Source organism: Alligator sinensis, unplaced genomic scaffold (assembly GCF_000455745.1).
Source record: "Alligator sinensis unplaced genomic scaffold, ASM45574v1 scaffold647_2, whole genome shotgun sequence".
Classification (NCBI taxonomy): domain Eukaryota; kingdom Metazoa; phylum Chordata; order Crocodylia; family Alligatoridae; genus Alligator; species Alligator sinensis.
The window spans coordinates 7189135-7214445 of record NW_005841832.1 but is presented as its reverse complement, the minus strand read 5'-3'; the positions used below and the strand labels follow the sequence as shown (position 1 = coordinate 7214445).

Sequence of the window (25311 nt, the reverse complement as noted above, 5' to 3'; positions counted from 1 at the left end):
CGTCCCTGCTTCCCTTGCCCATGTGTGCCCAGCTAGGCGCCGCTTGCTGCCCGCGGTGCTGGCCAGTGCAAGCTCTGCCCGGGACTGCCCCGAACGGCACTGATGACCTGCGCTTTTGCTGCCGGCTACTCCTCTTCCCACACGCACCGTGTCGGCAATGTCAACATGACGCAGTGCGTGTGGGAACCTTGTCCCTTCCCCAGCCATTCAGCAGCCATTAGGAAGCTGCTGAGGGGCTGGGGGAGGGACAAGGGGTGGGAACGAAAGTAAACAGTGTTTACTTTCATTTCCCATCACAGCACTGCAGGCCGCAGAAAATGGCTTGGTGGGCTGCATGTTGGACAAGCCTGCTTTAAGTATTTCCCTGTTCATGACACAATTGCACATTTTTTCCATTGGACCTCTGCCTCCTTTAGAGTACAGGATGGACCTACTCTAGTGTTGAATCAAGGTTATGCAGTAAAAGAAAGCTATTCTCTTAGAAGTCCTGTTTCATTTGTTATTGAAGTTGGGTATTTAGTGGATGAGGCACAGGAATGCAGGAAGTAAAAGAATTAGTCTGGTTAAGGCAATTGAATGCTGTCCGATTCCCATCAGTGTTTCAGAGTTCCAATGTGATGCAGTTTGTAGTATTTAAATACTTAACTTGAGACTTGTCTTATTTATAGAAGTCCTGATCATTTGCAGCTGCCATTGAAGTCAATAGGAGTTGTGCTTGGCCTGTTCATAGTGCTAGGAAATGCTGGGTTCCCTGAAAAATTAAATTTTTATGTCTAAAATTAGCATCCAAATTTGTATATATTCTAATTTCCAGTATGTAAAATTGAATTTATAAAACCTCACAGTTGAAAGGGAGTGGGTAAAATAAGTCAGATTGTGAAGAACATGAATGAGGTAGTGGTAAGTACCTTAAAGAAGTCCTTCAGGAAATTAACAATTTTGTTGTCAAACCAAGATTTGCAATGTGGTCACACATTGAGCAAAAGGGAAAAAATATTGCAAGTATTTATTAATGTATGCTCCATCCATTCCATGCATTGAACGAAGAAGGGATCCTATGGAAAAATAGTAGGTGCTAAACTGCTAAAGGTTGTGTCATAATTTGACTTTCAACTGCATATAAGTTAATGTTGTATGAACCACCTACATTGTCACGTTTCCTAACTTTGGAGAATTTTACTTGGTAAAGTAATGTTAAAGGCTGCAAAGGTGGTGGGGGTGGGGGGCGGTGTATGTGTGTAATTGTTTTCAATGTCAGCTTTGTCCATTCACCCAGCATAAATAGAAACCCACAGTGTGGAAAATTTGATGATATCAGTGCATTGCTTTTGATATGTACTAATTGTGGGTATTAGAATCATGGTAGATTTGGCAAAAGCACGTAAGTGCCGTTGGATCCTAAAGCACATGGAAAGTCACTGAAGTTAGGCTCCTCAGTCACCTAAGTGCTTTTGACATTTTTTTTCTACAGTGATTAAATTGTTACCTCTTATGAATTATTACTTTTAGAACAACAGCTATCTTGCCTTAGCATTAGCTCGGCTTTATGTTCAGCAGAGCAGTGTGTGAGGATTTAAAGAAGGTGGCAATTTGCCAGTTGAACTTTATATTAACATGAACTGTTTTTATCTTTTTGTATTACATAAAACACTTGTTGCAAGTGCTTGAAAACTGCTTGGATTACAATTGGAAAGCTTTCCCAAAGTTGAAATGGCCCAACACCATCGATGTATGTAGCATTCCTCCTCCTATTTCTATTTTTTTAAGGAGGGTGTGGGAGCTTACTGCATTAAGATATTAGGATATACTTTTACATATGAAATGAATGTTGACTAGCCCATTGTCAATCTGAATCTGTGGGCAGACCTCTTCAAGGCATGGGGTTCCAGAGCAGAAAATTAAATTGGCATGACGGTCATTTTCATAGGGGTTATTCAGAATTCTCAGAGCAGCAATGAAGTGATGAATCATGTCAGACTGACTGCTTGTAGGGCTGACCCTCACAGCATGCTGTGCACAGGGCTGGTCCAGGTATTCATGCTGCATATGCCAAACTGATCCTGTACACTGGATCCAGCATGCACAGCTGGGCTGTGGCCTGATTTGGACTGGCTCTGGATCTATGAGCAAGGTTCCCTCTAAGGTGTGCGCGTGCACGGCCACACACAACTAAAAGAGCGGCCACACACAGCCTTTTCAAGGCTGCGCACCAGGAGAGGCTGGAGCCGGAGCCTGATGCGGGCTCCGCCGGCTCCGGGGAAGTGCTCCGCTCCCCCGTATCAGGGCCTGGGAGTGGAGCACTTCCCTGGAGCCGGCGGAGCCCGCACCTGCCGCCCACCCCAGCCTCCATCCCCAGCCTTGCCTCACCTCAGGGAGGAGCCGCTGCCTGTCCTGAGTGAGGCTCTGCCAGCTCCAGGATACTGCTCCGCTCCCCAGCATGGCCTCCAGGGGCGTGTCCCACATGGCCTCCGCTGGCTCTGGGGAAGCACTTCACTCCCCGGCCCTGATGCAGGGGAGTGGAGCACTTCACCGGAGCTAGCGGAGCCTGCCCCTGGCCCCCCGGCTCCAGCCTCTGGTCCCTAGCCCCAGCCATCAGCCCCCAGCTCCGGGCCCTGGCTCCCAGCTCCAGCCTCCGGCCCCCAGCCCTCAGCCCGCTTCGGTAAGTGTCCCACACTGTACTGAGACGGCGTGCTCACAGACCAGTGCTCCTTAGAGGGAACATTGTCTATGAGGAACCTGTCCCAGACCTGGCCCCATGTGTTGTTGTGCAGCTTGCACTATCTATGCTCTGCACATAGGCATGCATGCAGGCCATGGGGCAGTGCATGCTGCATGGACTGTACTGGTCTGTGACCCACAGGCAGCATTGTAGACCAGGTGATGGGCCTCTGTGGGCAGTGTGTTTGAGACCCCTGATTGACTCTATTCCCCTGCCTCGGGGTATCATCAGCAATACATAAACCATTCCTGGCAGATCCTTATCTTAAAAACCCACTCTTAAAAAACCTCAGTGAAGAAATGTCCACAGACTCTAGATAATATCCATCCCACTGCTGGACTATTTCTACAGTGAAAAAGTTTTACCACTAATTTTAACTAAATCTCCTTAGTGATCAAAGCTTATTAATTCACACCCTATCCTGAATGGACACAAAGAGTAGTTTATAACTTATTTTTTTCTCAGTAACCTTTTATATATTTGAAGATTGTTATATGTTCCCTCAAGATTAAACAAGTCTTTTAAGATTCTTTCAGTTATTTCTTCCAAGTCATTTTCTAAGCTGTTCAACATTTCTGTTGCTCTCCTGTGGTCTCTCAAAGTTGTTCCATCTTTCTTGAAATGCAGTCCCCAAAATTGAGGATCATAAAATACATTTTTTCATGAATTGTGATTTGATTTAACATCTTATTTCACCTAGAATGTTACCATATTTACTAGAATATAAGATGACCCCCCAGTAACTAGAATCTATATATGGAATTTTTAAAATTTTATTATAATTGTCCAGGTATAGTCTAATTATTGCAGGTTTGCCTTGAATTTGTTCCTCTTCCACTGCTACAACAGGGAAAATAAATCTGGGGTGTCAGGTAGTCTCTTTGCTCTCTGCTTCTCCCCAACATTTTCCCCTGGTAGCATCTTCCCCCTGTCCTTACTGTCAGACCCTGCTCTCTTGAGTTACAGATAAGTGAGGAGGAAATTTGAAAAGAAATTAGCCTTGAAATTAAACGTGGCTGTAGCAATTTGCAAATAGTACCCGTACACTAAGTTCATCCAGAATTGATGTATGCTATCTTTTTTGAAATTGCTGTAAGTTTAAACACAGGTACTCCATAAGCACACTTTTGAGTAGAACTTTGGCACCTCCTTATGTGTAGTACAAACTATGCATGATATTAGTCCAAAGCCAAAGGCCTGTGATTTACCATATAGTTCATTGGGCTCACCCCTGCCAGAGCTAACAGCATTTCAAGCCACGGTGACCCCATAGCTTAGCACTGCTCAGTATGTGTGTGTACTTGGGATATACCCTTCCTTCCCCACAAACAATCCACATCCTATTTAGCCTCCACTCAATGACTAAAACCAGGTGCTCTTGTCACAAGTCCTGGGATGCTCCAAAAATTTATATACGAATGAGGTTCTCAGCAACCTGGTCCAGCTTTCACCTCGTGGAGGCTGGGGTCACACTAGTCATATGTGCTAGGCCAACAGAGGGATTCTGGATGAACTGTTTAGGGGCCCTGTTTCATGATTTTTATGGTTGGTGAAGAAACAAATAGCTGAAAGTTGGAAAGAAAGGCATAGCTTAGTTTTGGGAGTGAACAGGAAGTCAGAATGTATGCAGTGTAGTGACTCACCATGACTTGAAAAAGTCACCACTGAGGGCAAATGCCCTCAGCAGGCATTACTCTATATCTTATTCATATAGGCTGCACTAACCTATCCTTGTGGTAGGTTTCCAGTAACATCTTGGCCTTTTTGGCATCAAGGGAAAAGTGTCACAGCTGGCTGTAGCCCTCCTGGTGCCAGCCTGATACTGCAGTACATTCAGGCCCTGGTGCCAGTTCCCTGCGGAGGGGACACCCACCTGTTGTTTTCTTCTTATTTTGTTTTGTTTTGGGTTTTTTAAGAGCCCCAAAAAAGAGTTCCCATCACCATGTTTGCCCCATATGGACATATAGTCATGCTCAGTGTTGGCTGCATTTAACCATAGTTGGTCTTCATTGCTAAGCACATTCTGCTTTTGACAGCAGTGTAATGATAGACACTGTATTTAATGAGGTTTCCCTGTATGCAGTAATAAGACTTTTTTCCCCATGACATTGGGGGTGGGGGTCACCTTGTCTTGTAGTTAATATGGTAATTTTGTACAGTAGAACTTTGCCAGGGTTCAGTTGCTGAGTATGTCACTAGTTTGGTATGTAGGGGAGCCTAGTATGTCTTTTTTCTTTTTGTGCCTCTATTTCCCCATGTGTTAATTTTGAATAATGGAGGAGTCTCAGATAAAAGCTTAAAAGTTGCATAGGTTTTTTTGTTGATGTTCATATGTGTAGTTACCAAAATTTTTTTCAAAATGCTTTGCAGAACATGGAAGAAAAATTGTCCCCGCCATGGGAGCTTAGCATATGAATAGACATGCAAGATGAACTCCTCAAAAGGAGCTGGCAGGATAGAGGAGACAACATGTAGTAAAATAGCCATGAGCCATACTTGATGGGCAAGTATAATTGGCTAATGAATAGTATTTTTTTGTGCAAATATTAAAAATGAGGGTATAGTGAGATGGGGAGGGTGAGAAAAAAATGACAAGATGGATGTCTCCGTATGATGCTAGTGCTCTTCCCTTTGCTTTTTGCCCCTTTTGTAATTAATTTTTCCTTTCCCACTTCTTTATCATTTTTTATTTCCACAGTGCTTGTACTGGTAGAGAGATCTGGTTCTTTTGTTTCTATCCAATTGAGCTATAATCAAGAAATGACTTGTGTTGGGTATGGGGGACATTTATCATATGCCCTATTTGTGAATTGTAAAGTGAGGGAAGACAGCAAGTTCGCTGGCTAAGTTCGCAGATGACAACAAGTTATCTATGAGGCAGTGTGGTCATGCCAGAAGATAGGTTGCAGATACAAGCAGCCCTGGATAGGGTAAAGAGTTGGGCAGACTGGAACCAGATGAAGTTTAACACTTCCAAGTGTAAGGTGCTCCATCTGGGGGCAAACAACCCTCAACATACATACAGGCTTGGTGGTGACAGCTTGACTTGCACCACGGCCAAATGGGATCTAGGGGTAATGATTAACCATAGAATGAATATGAGCTGTCAGTGTGATGTGGTGGCCAGCAGGGCACATAATACGCTGGCATGCATCAACTGATGCTTCTCGTGTAAAACTAGGGAAGTGATGCTCCCACTGTACTCAGTAGTAAAACACTGGAACAGGTTGCCCAGCTAGGTAGTAGAATCTCCATCCTTGGAGGTTTTCAAGACCCAACTTGACAAAGCTCTGGCTGGGATGATCCAGTTGGGGATGGTCCTGCTTTGAGCAGGGGGTTGGTCTAGATGACCTCCTGAGGTTCCTTCCAACCCTCATTTACTGTGATTCTATGATCTGGAGCACATCAGTAATACTGAGCAGCTGCTTGCTGCTGTATACAGTTGATCCTGGATTTTTCACAGGGTTACGTTTCTAACCTCCATGAAAACAAATGAGGGTTTGTATCTTCTACAAACACCTGCATGGGACTGCAGAGGTGTACCAGCTGTTTGCCAAGGCTTTAATTTCAGAGGGTACTACCTTTGCTGTCAGCTGCTGGGAACTATGGCTGGACTTCAGCTGATTGAAGAAGCAGGCATTATCTTTTGAAGTAAAAGCTCCAACAAGTAGTTGAATTGCTGCTTCTTAATTTGGCAACCCTCTGTGACCTAAGCAGGTTGTGAACAAACCCCATACAAAAAATTTGTGTTCTACTGCATATTTCTGGTTGGTGTATACAAAGCTTCATTTTGTAGGGGATTTTTCCCCCCATTTTATTAAGGGAATTTTAAGTTCCATCACAATGGAATACTTTTTATTGATTTATGAATGTTTTATATTGTATAGGAACACATATAGTATAACACAGTTTAAATTGTCACTCAGAGGAGGATTGGTAAAGTCCTATCCATGAGTAACTCCTTACTGGTAGTTTGCCATTTTCAACCTTCATGAGCTTTATTTTACAAACCACACCAAGACGTGGTAAAAAATAAATTTTGACCTTTCCAATGAGGAAAAAATGCATACTCCACACACAAAATGTATGCACTGGCTTGCTATGCAAGAATTACATGATTATGCAAATAAATGCTTATGTATACATTTCACAAAAAAAATAATTCAAACTCACTATGCAAGAGTTACATGATTATGATGGAGTAAACAGTGAAAAAAAAATTGTTTTGCGTGTTTACATGCACTCTTTGCCAGAATGGAAGACAATTCTGCAAAATGGACTGGTTAATCAACCTGGTCAGTGCTGCTTATAGTTAGCCCAGGTGCAGGCTAGGGCCCATGGAGTCAAACCATTTAGTCAATGGGGGGCTTCCTACGGTTCTGAAAATGTCATGTTGGGAATTTCATGTTGGGGGAGCAGCGGCAGTTTATTCCTAATTGCTGTGGCTCTAGGAGTCTGTGGCAGCTATGGTCAGCAGGGCCAAAGAGCCCCACATTCTGCAGCAGGCCATGCCCAACTTCTAGTAGCCCCATGGACTGGATAGATAGGTTCCATGGACCGTAAGTTGGACACCCCTGTTTTTAAAGCCAATTAAGTGTGAAGCACAAATTTCATTATGATTTTGTTATATGAGTGTACACTTCTAAATGACTAACTCCACTAACATGACTAATTAGCCATCATATTTTGCATACAAGTCAACAGGATTCTGCTAGTAAGTGCACTGACTAATGAGACCATAGAAACAAGGTATCTCAATGACTGACTAACCAGATTTCACTATCCAGTTAAAAAATAATAATAATAAAAGTGACATGCAGTGCCCAAATATCTTTTGGGCAAAAGATCTGGCTAACTTTTTAGTTAGCCAGATCCTTAGCATCCTTATAGGCTCGGCAGTGCTATGTTGGCTAGCACTATGGAAGAAAGAGACTTGGGGGTCGTCATTGACCACAAGATGAACATGAGCCTGCAATGCGATGCGGCGGCTAGTAAAGCGACCAAAACGCTGGCTTGCATCCATAGATGCTTCTCAAGCAAATCCCGGGACGTCATTCTCCCCCTGTACTCGGCCTTAGTGAGGCCGCAGCTGGAGTACTGTGTCCAGTTTTGGGCTCCACAATTCAAAAAGGATGTGGAGAAGCTTGAGAGAGTCCAGAGAAGAGCCACGCGCATGATCAGAGGTCAGGGAAGCAGACCCTACGATGACAGGCTGAGAGCCCTGGGGCTCTTTAGCCTGAAAAAGCGCAGGCTCAGGGGTGATCTGATGGCCACCTACAAGTTTATCAGGGGTGACCACCAGCATCTGGGGGAACGTTTGTTCACCAGAGCGCCCCAAGGGATGACGAGGTCAAATGGTCACAAACTACTTCAAGATCGTTTCAGGCTGGACATAAGGAAGAACTTCTTGACTGTCCGAGCCCCCAAGGTCTGGAACAGCCTGCCACCGGAGGTGGTTCAAGCGCCTTCATTGAACACCTTCAAGATGAAACTGGATGCTTATCTTGCTGGGATCCTATGACCCCAGCTGACTTCCTGCCCTTTGGGCGGGGGGCTGGACTCGATGATCTTCCGAGGTCCCTTCCAGCCCTGATGTCTATGAAATCTATGAAACTGCTCTGTATTTCTGTAATCCAAAAAAATTAAAATGTATTATCTGTAAACCTTGGAAGGTTAAATATTGCTAGTGGCAAAATTCATCTATGATATTGACTGTGTTGCTGAGTTGTTTGTTTGTTTGTTTGTTGTTTTTTGAAAGAATCTAAATAGCTTAAGGCAGATATTCAAATTGCAAATACTGTTGACAGAATATTAATGAATGGCCAAAATCTGTATTACAAGTCAATTTTGTTTTTATTTAATAAAAATATTTTACTAGTTAAATCAGAATAACTGACTAAATATCTACAGGACAGGGATGACTCTTTCTATCAATATGCTATTTATCTAAACCTTCTAAGAGACGAGGACTGTTTGTGCTATGTAATAAATAAGAATTTTCACCTGCAAAAAGATAATTCTAGCCCAGGCAGACAGTCATTCATTCATATGTTACACCATAAAGGAACTAGATAATCAGAAATCCTTGAGTTTGTAAAGTAGACATCTTTAAAATGAGTTTTTCATCTTTTGAGAGGGGGAATATTCATTAATGGACATAATTGATTAATTTCAGATTAATTTTCAAAAGCTATAATTGATTCTTTGGGCTAGCATGCTTTTTTACATGATGTGCAAAAATGTATAGAGGATTTTTCCTTGCGCAAAGAAAGAGTACTGGTTGTGTGGTAGCAGTAACTGAACTATACAAAATATTAGAGTACTGTATATCTTACAATAAAAATATGTTAAACTGGAGATAAGAGTTAATATATTTTGAATAATTTAAAGGTTAGAATTATTAAACAGATATTTGTTATTATCCCCAAGGCAGAACTGCAAACCCAGAAAATGTAGTTAAGATTTATAAAGAAATACAAGCATAGAAACACCACAAAGGCATCCAAGTGTGATTCTGCCATGCAGCTTTAGAAAGCTTGGCAGAATTTGATTTTTTTTTTTTTTTTTTTATTTATTTATTTTATTTTTTTTAATTTTTGACAGCTAAAATCAGTGTTTATTTTTTGGCATTTATTTCGATTTTTATCTATCTTGAAATTTTCAGGATTGTGCAAAATTAGTGCTGTTTTCCAATTTTTATCAATGCATACATGCACGCATGTGCAACAGCTGCTGCGGAAGCTGGGAGCCATGCCGGTAAGGCTGTACCAGGAGTGGGGGTTAGAAGGGCAGGGCTGGTAGTGCCTGCGAGCCTGGTGCTGCCAACCCGTCACTCTGCCTAGGTCCCAGCTTGGGCAGGGGCCAAAGTCCTGCAGAGCCAGGCCTGGCCCCCACAGGAGTTTGACCCTTGCCCCAATTACACAATGGCTGGGCTCACCTTCGTGGTAGTTTGGCCCCTGCCTTGAATTGATTACGCAGGGGCCAAACTCCTTTGGAGCCTGGCCTGGCCCCTGTGTGATTGGGGCAGGGGCTAAACTCCCACAGAGACTGGCTCTGCTAGAGTTTGGCCCCTGTTCTAGCTGAGACCTGGGCAGAGCAAACAGCTGGCAGCACCGGGCTCCCCACTGCTACCATCCCTGCCCCTCTAGCGCCCTCTCGCAGCATTAGCCTACTGGCATGGCCCCCAGCTCCTGCAGTGGCTGCCGTGTACGTGTGCATGTAGTGCTCCCTGCCCCAGTTTTTCTTACCTCCATCCCATTTTTAGTTGTTTTTTTACATCTCCTTTATGTAAATTTTAACGATTGCCAATGGAAATATTTTTTCATCAGTCTGTGTGTGTCAGGTGATATCAATGTCTACCAATAAAAATCAAATTCTGCCAAACCTAAGTATTAGTATGCGATAATTCAGGCATTAGGGCAAAACACTGTTTTTAGTCCTAAAATAAATTGACTTTTAGAGATGTTCCATTTCTTCCTTTTCCTATTATTGTTACTGTGGAGTAGAATTAAGGCGGTTAGGGTATTCTCTGAATTTCTTGGGTTTGTGCTGTATTGTTTTGGGAATAATCACACTAACTTAATACTAACTGTTAGGTGACAAATATTGTGTTCTCATGTTTACAGTAGTTCTTTTGAAACTTCCTTTTTATTTAAATATTATGATATACTTGTTTGGAGTTCATAAATGAACATCCAGTAGAGTGATATTTCATAATATATGTAGTTGTAGAGTACAACCTTAATATAATTTTATTTTAATTTTTCTGTGTCCTGAAACTTCAATTTCCTTTCCTTGCTCATAGACCACTCTCTCCATTCACTATCATCACTTGTTTCTCCGAGCATACAGTCCCTGAGTTCCACTTCCTAATCTCCCAGTTGTGTAAATCTGGTACAGAAGGTAACTAATTAAAATAATTTTATAGCATTTTTATTTATTCTTTATTCCTGTTGAAGAAGAAATTTTAAGCTATGAACAACAGCAAAAATAACTTTCTGAAGCTCCACAAAGAAGTGGAACTTCCCAGAGCATAGCTTCATTTACATTGTTCCCAGTAGGAATGTAAATACTGATTAAATAAATATTCGTTTAACCTTTTGTAATTACAACAAGTTAAATGATTAATCAGATGGGTACAGGGATGGGGATGGGTGTAGCAGTGCCTGGCTCCCACCCATGGCTCTGTGAAGTCACCAACATCTATCTGCATTCCTGACCCAGCCAGATTTTAACCAATGATAGTAGGTTTGATAGAGGCAAATCCAACCTATTGCTTCTGTTACTGTTCCTCCACATAATCAGATCTATCTTCTTTCTTATTTCTAAATGTTTAAAGAATATTCATAGATTAATGTTGCTCAGTAATAGGAAAAATAAGATGTGGTAACGGTTGGAACTAAATCATTAATAGTGACAAAATTCCAATCTTTTAGGGAAACCAATTAAAAGATATAAAAAGTATATTATTTCTAAATATTGTATATCCTATGGATTCCTTCACCAGTCCTGCTTCTCTTGAGTTGTAATTCCATTTTATTTCCCAGAAACTTTGATCAATTGTGACTGAGAGAATTATTCAGTAGAGGCTATGATGTGCTATGTATATCCCTGGAGACGCATGCTTCAGTTATCTCCCCCTGAGGGGTTCTAAACTTTTATAATATAAAGCTTGCTTGTCATCTCCTTGAAGTTGTTTGCATGAGGACACAAGATTTTAGGAATATGGATTTTTAAAAAGGGTATAACCTTTAGAGAACTACTACTGAAGGTTTGGTACTCCATTCATGTGTATTCGATTCTTTTTTATCATATGGATTTATAAGAAAATTGTAACAATTCAGTCACATTAACATTTGGACTATGGTATATTGTGAATGGAAATTCTGGGTACTGTGTCCCATGTTTAAGGACTGATGATCTTTTGTGGTAACCATACAAAAGTATATATTTTCTAAGAAGGTAGATACTTGTTTGGAAGTGGTGAGACCATTTGTGCATGATAACCTTTATTGTGCTTCAAACTTACATCTTTGAACAAGGTAGGCTGTTTACTAAACCAGATGTAGTGTAACTGTATCCACATGTCACGTCAGACCAGTTAATTAGAACTGTTGAATGACGGTGTGAGTCTTCTGCTTCTATGGTAATTAGTCTGCCTACGGCACTGCAAAGATGCAGTTATTCTGCTTCTGGTTTAGGAAGCAGCCCACCCTGAGCAGTGAACACCCCTAGAGCACAAGTTTACCTTGCAGATATGACTGTAAATGAAGATCGGAACAATGCTAGTTATGAATTTTCCTGTTTATTTTTCCATTGACAGTATTGGTATCTTTCCTAACAATTATCTCAACAGCAAATTGACACTGCCACAAAGGAATTTGACATGAACTGATAGTTATGGAATTACAGGAGATGAACTCTTAGGCAAGACACCGTCTATGTGCTGATATTTTTAGTTTTGTTATCAAAAAAAGGAAAATGTGAATACAAAATAAATTGTACATCTGTATATGGGAGTACATTTTGGGGAGGAGGGAGTTATTAAAGGCTTTAGGAGGATGAGTTGAATGGCTGCTTTGCACAAATAGCAAAACCACAAAGTGAGTTATACAGGTCATCCCAACTGAATGCCTGTAAATCTTTCATCATGAACACTGTCATAGCTTTGTATATTAGCAGAGAATATGGAAATGTCATTCTAAGACTCTTGGTTTTTTTCATCCCTTCACTTCTAAGGTATTAATTACCATGTGCCCAACCGTACAGAGATGTGGGCCATAAAAGCCTCTTGAAAAGTTTTTTAGGTCCATTTTTCATGCCTCAAAATGTCAGTGTTTTAGGGCTTGTTAAGGACTGGGAGAACTGCTAGGTCTCATTGAGAAGCTAGTATTATCTGCTTCTCAGTGATATAAAAGCTGTTTCTGACTTGCTGTACCTCAAGAACAGCTTTAGGACATTTATAAATAAATACTCCCACTAGTTCAGTTTTCGACTGTCAAGTTTCTGCCTTTTCACATGGAAAACGTGCTGGAAACAAAGTGTTTTTCATGTGACTTTGCCTCTTGCAGCTTTACATTTATGCAGGTAAGGTAATCCAGTCTTCTGCATAAGTGACCTGTGTTCTTCTGAACTTAGTGAAAGTAGATCTGGGAAAAGAATATGTTTAACACAGAAAATGCATAAACAGATTTTTTTTAATGAAACTGATTCCAAAATACGATTCTGAGGGAAAGATGTATTCATTTGTTTCCTTCGTAGTTCATATTTTATAAGTATATGCTATACTATAAGTAAGATCTACTTTTATAGTCACCAAGGACTCTGAATTCATCTTTTGTGGAAGATGCAACATTTTAATACAAATACTAAAAATTAGGGAGGAGGAAGGGATGAGCAGGTAATTTAAAAACACGTGAATATTTGAATTCCCAAATCATTCCTCCCCAAATGAACCTGCCTTCAAATCTTGTGTCCAAAGAACTTTAGTCATTAAATAGTTGGACAATAGAATACACCCTTAAATTCTACAATACAATATGTGTGCTCTCCTAATATCTCTGTGCATCTAGAGCACTTTGCCAATGATTAAGTAGGGGATTAGAGATGGAATGTCCCAGAGGAGACTGGAATAATGTAAAAATGTGTGCAACTTGTAGGAAAGAGCAAATTAGAGGCATTTCTTTCCTGTAAAATATGTAAATAAACTATTAAAATATGAACACAGTTCAAAGCTTCTCCTTGATGAATTCAGCTTATGCAACTATCACTGGGCCCAGATGGTAAAGGAATTACTTATTTTTCATTAATGAAGGATCTCTCTAGAAACCTTACTTACTGCATAAAAACATCTTTCAAATTGTTCTTTTCATAATGAACTAACAAATTGCTTTAATTAAAAAAAAACTTTCTGAAATAAAATTTTAGTTTAAAACAAACATTTCATGAAATACTTCTTTAAAATGTGTGGGGGGGGGGGCGGGGTTGAAAATGGGAAACACTTTTTGGCTCTTCAGAAAAGTAACATGGTGTTCCCTGTGGGCGCTAGCAGATATTTGATTTAATGACACAATGAGATCTGACCCCTTTATTCCAACAATTGTTTGTCCAGCCATATAACACAGGCATGGTAGAACACATGACTTTAGGGATCAGGAATCTGGTCCTAATCACACACTCCTGGGTACCTAGCATGAGATCTGAATGCTGAGCTTTCCATTGTGTTCTTTCAACTTGCCAGCATGTGTGGAGCCTTGGGACTGCAGCAAGTTGAAAGCTGTGCGTAGTGCAGCCTTGCATGGAGCTAGCCTGTGTATGAGTTTGCAGGTGCCAGGTGTGGGGGGTCAATTGGCTCTTCCCACTGGTCCAGTTAAAAGCTGTGCACCTGGTGGCCCTGTATATGGGGCTGTACATGTTTTTTAAAAAGCCTATGGCATGGGGAACCCAACACCCAAGGAGGCTATCACCCATCTCAGGTTCTGGGCCCTGGGACTTCTAAAAACTGCAAGCAACCCAGGTGCACCCACTACCCTTTGGAAATGCATGCCACGTGTTACAAACCAGCCACAAGGATGTCCATTTGTCATTTTAATGTGCTATAAATCACTTGCATGTGTGGCATGTTGCACATTATCATGTGATTGATGCACTAATCACTTGTAGATGTGGCATCTGCCAGGGGTCTCTATATGATCAGTCAGAACAAATTTGCTTAAGTTTTCAAGTGAAGAGGTGTTTTTTTCTGACCGACTTGAAAGTAAAGTTGCATTTGTTTTTAGGCTTCATCTTTTTGTTAAGGAGTTTGCGATCGTATCCAAACCTTAAGTGCAGTTATAAGTTTTCATTTGCACCTATCCCACTAACTGGTTTGGCTTGGGCTGTCTTTTTCTCATATATATTGCCTTGCATCTGCATTTTATTTTATCCTGTGACCTTACAGAAGAACATAGTTAATTTATATGAAATCTTAAAATCATTGACTAAATGCATCTGTAGCCTCATACAATTTGAAACATTCAGAACGAGATTGAAAAGTGTTGTACACCACTTTCATGTTAAACTTACTTGTCTTAATGGATATGCATGTAGAAAAATAAACTGCATGCAGATCAGCATTGGAAATTAAGTAGATCTTGAGAAATATAGGAACTGCCACAACAGACTACCAGCAATCCACCTAATTCAGTATCCTTTCTCTGACAGCAGCCAGTACTACATGTTTCAGTGGAAGATGTAGAAAACCCTCATAGTGAACAGTTGTACTATAATGTGCCCATGGGGGAAGCCACATTCTCTCTAACCCCCAGGTACTTAGTGAGTGGTGTATGTCCTGAAGCATGACTTTTAATATAGCTAGATGTTATTATCTGTAAAAAAATATATATATAATCCTTCATTCAAACCCACTAATGTCTGGTGTTGGGTAGGGGAGTTGGGTTTGGTTTCGACTGTTACCCTTCTACTTTTGCCACATTCACAAGTCACTTGTACCCTGTGCAACAAAAAGGAGCATCTGCTTAAAAATTGTTGCTTTTAAGTTTAGCGTATGTCCACATTTTTCTTGTGTTATGAAAGGGACTAAATAACCCAGTGGACTTCTCAGTATTTATTATTTTGTTATACCTCTGTTCTGACCATCACACACTAATATTGATAGTGTAAAGCTTTTCTGTTTTAAATTCTTTCATATCATTATTTTTAATAATTCTTCTCTGAATATTTTCTGTTTCTTTACAAGGTTTGATATATAGAGTGACCAGGATTAAATGTCTTTTTAAAATAAGAACGTAACTGTGATTTACATGCACATTTTTTAAAGTTACACTGGTCCAAAGTTAAGTCAGGGTAATCTCGTTATTTAGGCACCAGAAGCTGCATGTTCTATGCCAGCATTGTGATATCTGACTGTCTTAGTACTCTAATAGAAAATAAAGATGTGCTATCATAAATCATTGGAAAAATGTATATTGGAAGTTTGTGTGTGTGTATTAAGTATGATTTGTGTCCAACAAACCCTATTTATGTATTCATTAGAAGAAACCTAGCTGTTTTACCTGTAAGAGGTGTAGTGCAGGCATATCAAAGGGACACACCTTCACATAATTGTGAGAGAGGTTTTATTCCTGACACTAGGATGAACACTTTGTACCCACAGAGTTTTGCTGCACAAACTCAATTACTCCTGCTGCTTCTCATCAGCACCTTTAACCCCTTTGGAGGCAGGGAAGGTAATATGCAGCTTCAGGTTTACCTAATGGCACCATGGTTCCTGGAGGAGCCGAATTGCTGAAGGAGCTACTGAGAAGCTTTATTGTAGAGTTACTTCCCTGTACTAAATGGTTTTGCATTTTCATGGTTGGAAACAGTCTCCCCCACCTACCCACAGAATTAAAGCTGTGGTGGGATTTGTAGGCTGACTTGATTGACCTCCTCTGCAAGACTGAAAGTTAGCCTAAAGCATCAGTTTGAAATGAGGAGAGTAACTAATACCCAAAGAGTAATATAAAAAGAAATGCAGTGGTGAGGATAACTTGCATTAATATTTAGTTTAACTGACTGGACTGGCTTCCTTCAGGTCATTTTGATAAACTTGACATTGCAGATGGTATTTAAGAGAATAATGAGAGCAATATTTATAGTTCACAACAACATTTGATTGAAAACAAAATCCTTTTCAGATGCATGAAAAGAAATCAAACTTGTTTTGAATCAAGAAAAAGATTGAGAAATCAGATTTGTCTCCTGTTATTTGTTGTTTATCTGTTTCACTAAGCATGGGCAAATATGAACAGTGGAATGAACTGTTTTGTACAGTGTCATTTTCATGGCATTATACTTCTGATTTAGATATTAAACGACTTGTGTGTGTTTCGTAAAATATGCTTTATTTTAAAATTAGGGCTTCCTGTTGCAGCTGTTCCAGGAGCTCTGAGTCCCTTGGCTATTCCGAATGCTGCTGCTGCAGCAGCTGCTGCTGCTGCTGGCCGTGTGGGCATGCCTGGAGTCTCAGCTGGTGGCAATACAGTCCTCCTGGTTAGCAATTTAAATGAAGAGGTCAGTGAAACAATTAACTGTATTTTCTTCAGCCATACTCCATTTGTGGATTTATTTATTTTTTACATTTTTTTGCACTTGCCTCTTTTTACACGTTTGTGTTAAGCTCAGCATATTTTTGTTTCTGTTTCTATGTACTGCTCTAAATGAATTTTGAAGCCATAAACCTTTTTTTTTCTGTTATAGTTAAATACTTTTGTTTTTCTAGGTAGCTATGTACTTAAAGTATCCTTTGATATTTGGCTACCTATTTTTCCTAAGAAAAATACAGTAAATATTGCATGTTTGGCTTATAAATTTTAATTTTAAACATTTATTTTTTTTAAAGTGGCAGTTATTTTTCAATTTTTAGATTATACTTTGTGTAGGTAGAAATTTTGTTTGGCCGTTTAAAATTATTTGCTGCTTCATTTCATGCTTACATGTCACAGCATTTTAAAAATCTTAATTTATGTGAACTACTCTAACGCATTTTTCTTCGAAGGTTCTGCCAAAGATCTTGACGAGGCACTCTTCCAGTCTCTTAGTAATTTTTTCTTTGCAGTTATTCATTTGTCTTCAAAACACATTTTTCACCTTAACTGTATCTTTCTTGCTAACTCTGAATTCTAAGGGGTTTGTTTATTTTTGCATTTTTTACTGTCCTGTACATTTATTTTGATTGCTGTGAAAGCTGGTATGAAATGTGGGAAGTTTGTATCAGTTGGTCGAGCTGGAATATCTGTTTCATTTTTAACTGGCCTCTGTTAATGAATCATTAAGCTTATTTTATCATCTGGCACTATTTTGTCATCCACAGTTTTGCATGTTAAAATGTTTGAACCAGAGTGCCTTTTTGAAAGATTTTTGCCTGCATTTCATAACCAGCCATGCTTATGCAGTTAAAGTTCAAAGTTTAAAATTTCTATTGCATGCTTTTTTTCACGTTGAGATGAAATTCTGTAATTTACTCTTTTTGATATGAATGTACTTTACCCATATTTGTCTTGGGTGACTACATTTTACTCAGTTTTTCTTGTACGGTACATAAACCAACCATTTTCTGACCAAATTCCTGCATTTCCTATGTACTGACCTATATTTTACTTTTTTTTTGTTCCCCAATTCCTTATATTTTTCTTCTGCATTGCTGTTTCCCCTCCCCATTTCATCCTTTTCCCTTTGTGTTCACCTTCCCTTTCCTTGTCTTTTTTTTTTCCCCCCACATTCCCGTTCCCTTCCCTGTCTTTATTTTCCTTGTCCTTGTCTCCATTCCCTGTCTACATTCCCTATGTTCATGCTTCTGTGCTTGAACAAAATGTTCCTCGGACCAACTTGCCCCAATTAACCGCCTTGAACCATGATCCATGACCACCTCACCATTCTGCGGGAACCACCCTTCGTTATGGATGATCTGTTCATCTCCGCTCTCCCTCCACTCTTCTCTCTTCTTGTCTTACGCTGCTTGCTCTTCTCTCCTTCTAAAGATGGTTACGCCCCAAAGTCTGTTTACCCTCTTCGGTATGTTATTGTTAGCACTATACTTTATTATTGATTTGATTTTTTTGTTTTGTTTTGTTTTGTTTTGTTTTTTTTGTTTTTGTTTTTTTGTTTCACCTTAATTCTTATTTGTAGCTAGCACTTTGGCTTAAAGTTGAATAGTAAATCTTTTGCTGTTTTTCTTTTGCTATTTAAAAACTCTCCATAGACACAAGATTTTCTTTTAATGCATGCTAATATATTTTGCATGGTCTTTAATTTAATATCATTCACATAGCTTTGAGGGTTATATCAAAAATATTCTTTTCAAAATTCACTATTCAAATCCTTGATCTTCTTTATTCATTTGTGTGGATGTTGAGAGTGGTTGAGTGATCTTGTTGTCTGAGTGTTTCATTGATATGTCAAAATGTTATTTAGTTACGTGAACTTTTAAAATTAACTTTTCTTTTGGATTACCTCTGACTCTGAAAAGGTGTATATGGGGATGTGCAGCGTGTGAAGATTTTATACAATAAGAAAGACAGTGCTCTTATACAGATGGCTGATGGGAACCAGTCACAGCTGGGTAAGATGGGATTTTTGTCTGTGCTCCATTTAGTTTTGTAAAATTAAGTATTTGAAATCATTCTGTGTAAATTCAGATGATCAGAGACTGTCTACCAGAGATGAAAATGTATTATGTCAACTTGCTTTGTATTTTACAAATGTGTATGTGCTGTTTTATGGGAATTGAATAACAGTATTGCCGGATGTTCAGTTTTTAAAAAAACAGACATTGATCTAAGTACCGCAGGCACCATTCTTCTTTCCAACGTGTGTTACTGCTCCAGCCTTACCTGTTTAGTAGCATGTGCCAAAAAAAAAAAATGTCCTAGTAGGTTGGTTGTGATGCTTTCTTTTGCCTGAAAAATATATTTGGAATATTCAATTATTAGAATCAGGTTGGGTTGTTTTCTTTGGCTTGCCTTAATGAATAGGGGGTCGGACTCGATGATCTATGCAGGGGGTCGGACTCGATGATCTATTGAGGTCCCTTCCGACCCTAACATCTATGAATCTATGAATATATTGCTAAATATTCTATTGCTGTTTTGAAAAAAATTAAGAACTAGCTCTGGAATAAGGGCTCTGTATATGTAGTGTCAGCTGGAATTGGTGATTTAACAATATGCCATCTTCATGGAGCTTTGAAATGTAACCCTGAACTGAAAAAATAAAATTGTGTTTTTCAGCCATGAGCCATCTTAATGGACAAAAAATGTACGGAAAGATTATTCGAGTTACACTTTCCAAACATCAAACAGTACAGCTACCTCGGGAGGGACTTGATGATCAAGGGCTAACTAAGGATTTTGGTAATTCACCTCTGCATCGCTTTAAGAAACCTGGCTCCAAAAATTTTCAGAATATATTCCCTCCATCCGCAACTCTTCACCTGTCTAATATTCCGTAAGTGTTGGCTGAAAATAAACCACTAAGATTGACATAAATCATAAAATGCCAGGTTTATTAATAATCCTCTCTTGCATATATATGTTCTTTCTTTCTGTAGACCATCAGTAGCAGAAGATGACCTGCGTACACTGTTTGCTAACACTGGGGGCACTGTGAAAGCATTTAAATTTTTTCAGTAAGCAACGTTTCTTTGAAACATTACATTTTTGTTTTAACAAAAAGTTAGCTGCATACATTAAATGTAATAAAGAAGCTTTTGTAGAGAGGGAGAAAAAGTTTGTCCTTTGACTAGGATTGGTTGAGTTCCTAATATTGTTGTTTTGTTTCAGAAGAGATCACAAGATGGCGCTTCTTCAAATGTCGACAGTGGAAGAAGCTATTCAGGCTTTGATTGATCTACACAATTACAATCTTGGAGAAAATCACCATTTGAGAGTTTCTTTCTCTAAATCAACTATTTAAAATGGGAGAAAAAGAATGAAGGGTGTATTGCATTGTTCAGTGTCGTCACCTATTGACTGTTCAGGAAAGTGGGGACCAGAGTTTGACTTCTGTTTTTCATGCTGTATATCATTCCTTGGTTGTTTCTTAAAAACATTCACAAGAAGAAAAAAAAAAGCAGTGCTAATAACTGCTAGTTTTTCATCTGTTGTTTAGATAAACCATCATTTTGTTTAAAAAGGTTTCAAGTTAATCCCACAGTTTCTCAACTTAGTTGACATACGTGCCTTAAAAAGGAATACTAGTGTTGCTAGAGTTGCATATACTAGTAAAGTGAATTTGGTTGTCTGGGGCACATTGTTACACGATGATTTAAAATATGTTTAGGCAGGGGTGTGTAAAAAGGTTAAGCTTTATTTCTCCTGCTTGGAACTTTTATTCCTTATTGGCTTTTCACTTGTTTTAATCCGATAAGATGCATTACTTTGGAAAAAGTAAAACAGCATTTTTTATTTCTGCTACTTTTTCTTTTCTTTTTTCTTTAAAAAATGGCCTTGTATATTTCATGGTTCTGGTCTAGATTCAGTTATGAATGTAGGCATTAGTTAAAAACAACAAGGTACAGAATATTAATTTCTTAAACAACAAAAAGTGATTTCTGTGACTTTCAGCCCTATGTGGAAAGCATTGTGGAATCTTAACCTTTTTGTACACACTCTTGTGGGATGTATCATATAAATGTCAGCACTAAGTAATGTCTTGTTTGTGGCTGAATATTTTTCGTAGATGTTTTTGAAGTTGACATGACTTATGTGCATTTAAATATATATTGCCATCTTTAGTTTGTAATTACGATTTGGAATATGGTTGTGGATTTCTGAGCATGTACAGACTGGTCTAGCTAGTTCAGGAGCTGGTGCATGTATTTTTCAAAGATGAGGAACGTGTACTGCGAACATTTGCAGGAAGATAACTTTTGTGGCAGTTTTCTAAAACTGACAACCAGGTGGGACCAAAGTTTATGTGCCTTTAGTCTTAATTTACCTTGCATTGTAATATTCAGTTTTAATAAATCTCTTCAAAATATTTTGTATTTAGAAATTGATCTGACTTTACTATAAACATGGCTCAGAATCTACAGATCAAATTAATTTGAGAACAGTTCCTCTGTCAATCTGAACTGTTACCTTGATTCTGTTTAAATGACCAATACTTTTTGAAATTGATGTACTTAGTTTCAAGATTCATAGATTCTGTTATCTATGTAGAAGAAATGGTCATGTATATTTTCTATTAGTTGAGTTTTTACATCTTTAGAAATGTAAAATTCAGTATAGTTTGAAAGCGGCACAATTAAAAATTAATTTTCTAACAAAGTTGGGAGGTTTGACGGTCGTTTAATTTCACTTTATGTGTACTCTGCTTACCTCTGTAGCATGCTCAATAAACACTTCTGTAGCTCTGTATTCACCTTTTCTGTCTTTCTCTGCTGCCTTTTCTCTCTTCTCTTCTTTGTTTTCCACTCCTACTGTGCTTCTGAATTCATGTTTATTCTTTGCCAGGGTGGGAAAAGAATAATAATAATAATTATTATAATTAATTATAATTATTATGTTACAATTGTATGGCTTTATACCATAAGGAAATCTGATGCTGTGAAAATAAACCAGCTCTTTAGACAGTAACCGCTTTGCAGGAGTACATGTATATTAAACATTTCCCACCCTGTTATAATCTGCTTTAAAGACATAACTTTTATTGTAGTTTGTTAGCTCTCTCTCTCTCTCTCTCTCTCTCTCTCTCTCTCTCTCTCTCTCTCTCTCTCTCTCTCTCTTTTTTTTTTTTTTTTGTGCTCTCTCTCTCTCTCTCTCTCTCTCTCTCTCTCTCTCTCTCTCTCTCTCTCTCTCTATCTATCTTTCTGTTTTTAAGTAGATTTAAGCACTAATAGATCTCTCAGGTTTGCCATACTCTCTTGCTGCAGTTCCATTTTCCATCTTTTTTGTCTGCTAAAGATTTTCTACTAATTTTACAATATACTTATGGATTAAAATTATCAAGTTGCCAAAGCAAATATTAGAAGAGTGGACCAGATCCCAGATTTCAGTCTTTCATCTGTTCTAAAACTCATTCAAGAGAATGTAAAGATTCTTCCAGCATTTTAAATGTATTATTTTACATGATATGTTTAATGTCAAAAATAGGAATTATTATTTTCACAAATCCCTTCTAAAGTATAACTTTTGTTTAGGTTCTGAAACATTGCTGGCAAAAGCTATCAAGGTTCAAGACATTTTTCTGTCATTTCCCCAGTACAACTACTGCAGAAGCTTATTGATGTCCGATTACTTTGTGATCTGATGTCTGTTCTTTAGGTTGGCTGCATAATCAATATCATCTGTCAACTATATAAAGGTCACAGTATAAACCAAGGGGGGTTGCATTAGTTCTTACTGTTGTTAATAAAAATGCATTGAGTTATCTGTTCCATCTAAAACACACCTCAGTATGGTCGGAAGTTATGCTTCACATGCTTTAGTTGTCAACCAAAAATGCAAGTAACATAATTGTTTCAGCTGACTGAAGTATTGTTAACCAAGATCTCACTTTACAGCATGACTTGTACTCTAGACTTAACATAATATGTAAAGCTGTTGTAGACTAAGGTCCAGATCCACAAAGATACTTAGGTGCCTAGCTCCTGGCTGAAATCCAATGGGAAGTTAGAGGCTCATATAGAAGTTAGTCAACTAAGTACCTTTGTTGATGTGGACCCAAGGTCTTCACTTGTAACAGCATAAAATTTTCTGCATTTCTAAGTAGAATATGAATGAGTTGCTTACTTTATGATAACACCCAGGACTTAATAAGCAATGAAACTTTTGACTAATTTTTTTTTTCTTTTTAAAGCATGTTAAATGAACTTAATATGTAGCTCTGGAAAACGTGAATTGAAATTACGGGTCCTAATGTGCAGTTCAGACTGAACTATTTCTTCTCTAAAAATCTGTATCAGATAGTGCATACAGTGAAAGTCGTGTGTAAGGTTTCATTAACTTTACAACATAACCGTCAGCTTGAATATATACAAATTGGGGAAGGAGGATTGGATTATATTTAACTGAATGTGTCTTATTTAGAAAGAGGTAGTTAAATTATTTTTTTCTCAGGTTGTAAACATCTGTTACCAAAACCTGAGAAAAGAAATGTATATTGAATTCCATTTATTATAACTCCAGTAATTGTCATTATGAAGCTATATCGATTTAAATGAAAAACAGTGATCGTGTTATAACTATCAGAGTTGTTTTCCATGAAAATCATTTCAGTTCTTGATAGTTGAACTCAATAGGAGTAATTGACAAGTTTATAAGTGGTAGAAGCATGTTGAAGGTTTCTGGTAATTGGGAAGAGTTTAAGTGAACAAAACAATTCTTCATATATTACACAAGAAAATGGCATTTTAAACTACCCTGTTATAAAAAATGGGAAAGTTATATTTTTTGGTAATACATGCATTCAATATTCTAATGGCTGAAACAACGTTCAGCAAGTTTCAAGTTTATCCTATAAATTTGACCATCCAGATTTATTGACAAACCAGTAAGGCTGCTAATGGAAATCTTTTACAGATAATTTGGAGATGCAATCAGCATTCATACTTTAAAGAGTAAAGTAGGTCATGGACACACTGAGCAAGTTATTGTGGGGTAAAGGGGGAAGATTTGCTATGTGCTGGCTACTTGGTGAACATTTATCTGTGTACCTCCTCCTTCCCCGTCATGGTTTAGCTTCCGTTTTACTACAGAGCAACTGCTTGCACACAGGCAGTTACTGAGCAGCAGCTGAGGCAGAGTAAATTCTTGTCCTCTTTTTATTTGTCTGCTTATGCCTCTATACTAAATATAAGGTGTGAATAACTTTAGGTTAGATAAAAATAGTGCAGGATCCATGTGAGCTATATTAGAACTTCCCAGTACTGCAGGCATTTTTGATAATTTAAGAGTTGGTGAGCTTGGGTTTGAACTCATCTTCTTTAATAATAGTTGAAGAATTTTAGCATTACCCAAAAGAGAATTTTAGGAAGACAAAGGATTTTATTGCATGGGTCATTACATTTCTCCATCAAGTAGATGAACATCAAATAGATGCTTACTTACATTATACATGCATTTAACAAACTCCTCTAATGGCATTATGGTGCTGACTAAACCCTGCAGCCTGGGTTGTTTATTCAACAAAATGTATCTAGTGTCCTAATGGGTTGCAGCTGCAGGACAGCCAACTATGCAAACTACCCTTGGCTGGGGCTTCTCCTGGGGCACTTCTGCCATGCAGAGCTTAGGTCCCTGCTGTAGAGCTGGGTCTAACGGGCTTGACTCCTGGCTCCACAGTTGGAAGCCTCCAGTTTGAATCAGCATTTTCAAGAAACTTGTGACAGAGAGAAAAGATCCTGCTCATCCTGGAAGACTTGGGGGAATACTGTGGTAGCTGCGGGTCTCAGTGCTTTCAGGTTCCCCCCAGCCCCAAGATGTGAGTAGCCTTGAGTTCCCTAGCTTAGGGCAGTCAACAGACTGGTGCTGCCCTTGTGCTGTTGATCTTGAGAGCTAGACCAATTGCTGACCAAAATTAACATGTTTACCAGTCTTGCCATTGCTAATTTAAGTCACCAGTTAATGAGTAACTAAATCCTGCTAGCTTTCAATGACATTTAGGTTCCAAATACCTTAAGTATAGCATATTCTTGAAAATATTGAGAATCTTAAGTCACTGCCTTGCCTTTGAAAATGGTAGTCCTAATCCTAAAACAAAGTTCTAAAGCAGGTTTGAGTGCTAATTCCTGGGTCCCTCTCTGATGGTTTTTACAAGTTTTTTAAATATTTTGTCTTTGTTTTGGAGTACTTTTTGTTTTCTTGGTGAAATTCATGGATGCCCTGTTGAGTTTTCTAAAGCTTATGGAAGCCCTTAATTCTTAGCAAGTTTGCCAGGTTATTAGATAGATCATATTATCTCTTTCACTTAATTCTGTAGAGATGAAGGTAAACTTCCTATTGGGTAAAGAGACTTTGAGTCAATGGGGCAATACATCTAGTACAGTGATTTTTAACAAGGGTGCCATGGCATTTGGGGTGCCTTGAGATCCTCGAAAGGGTTTTGGGGGATGT

The 25311-nt window shown here is 38.7% G+C and overlaps 1 protein-coding gene across 12 annotated transcripts in view; it reads left to right on the top strand.

Annotated features, from left to right (window-relative positions):
* PTBP2 (polypyrimidine tract binding protein 2) overlaps window positions 1-21628 on the top strand; it is a 97567-nt gene extending 75939 nt beyond the window's left edge. For 6 of the 12 annotated variants that reach the window (XM_014517613.2, XM_025197444.1, XM_025197431.1 and 3 more), the window contains 6 exons: window positions 16617-16771; window positions 18238-18271; window positions 18726-18818; window positions 19486-19702; window positions 19806-19883; window positions 20038-21628. In XM_014517613.2, coding sequence (XP_014373099.1) covers window positions 16617-16771; window positions 18238-18271; window positions 18726-18818; window positions 19486-19702; window positions 19806-19883; window positions 20038-20170 — 710 coding nt within the window. In that variant the 3' untranslated portion in view covers window positions 20171-21628. The remainder of the gene's footprint in view (window positions 1-16616; window positions 16772-18237; window positions 18272-18725; window positions 18819-19485; window positions 19703-19805; window positions 19884-20037) is intronic. The other 6 variants (XM_014517624.2, XM_014517630.2, XM_014517617.2 and 3 more) reach the window with 6 other exon arrangements.
* Window positions 21629-25311: the final 3683 nt, after the last annotated feature.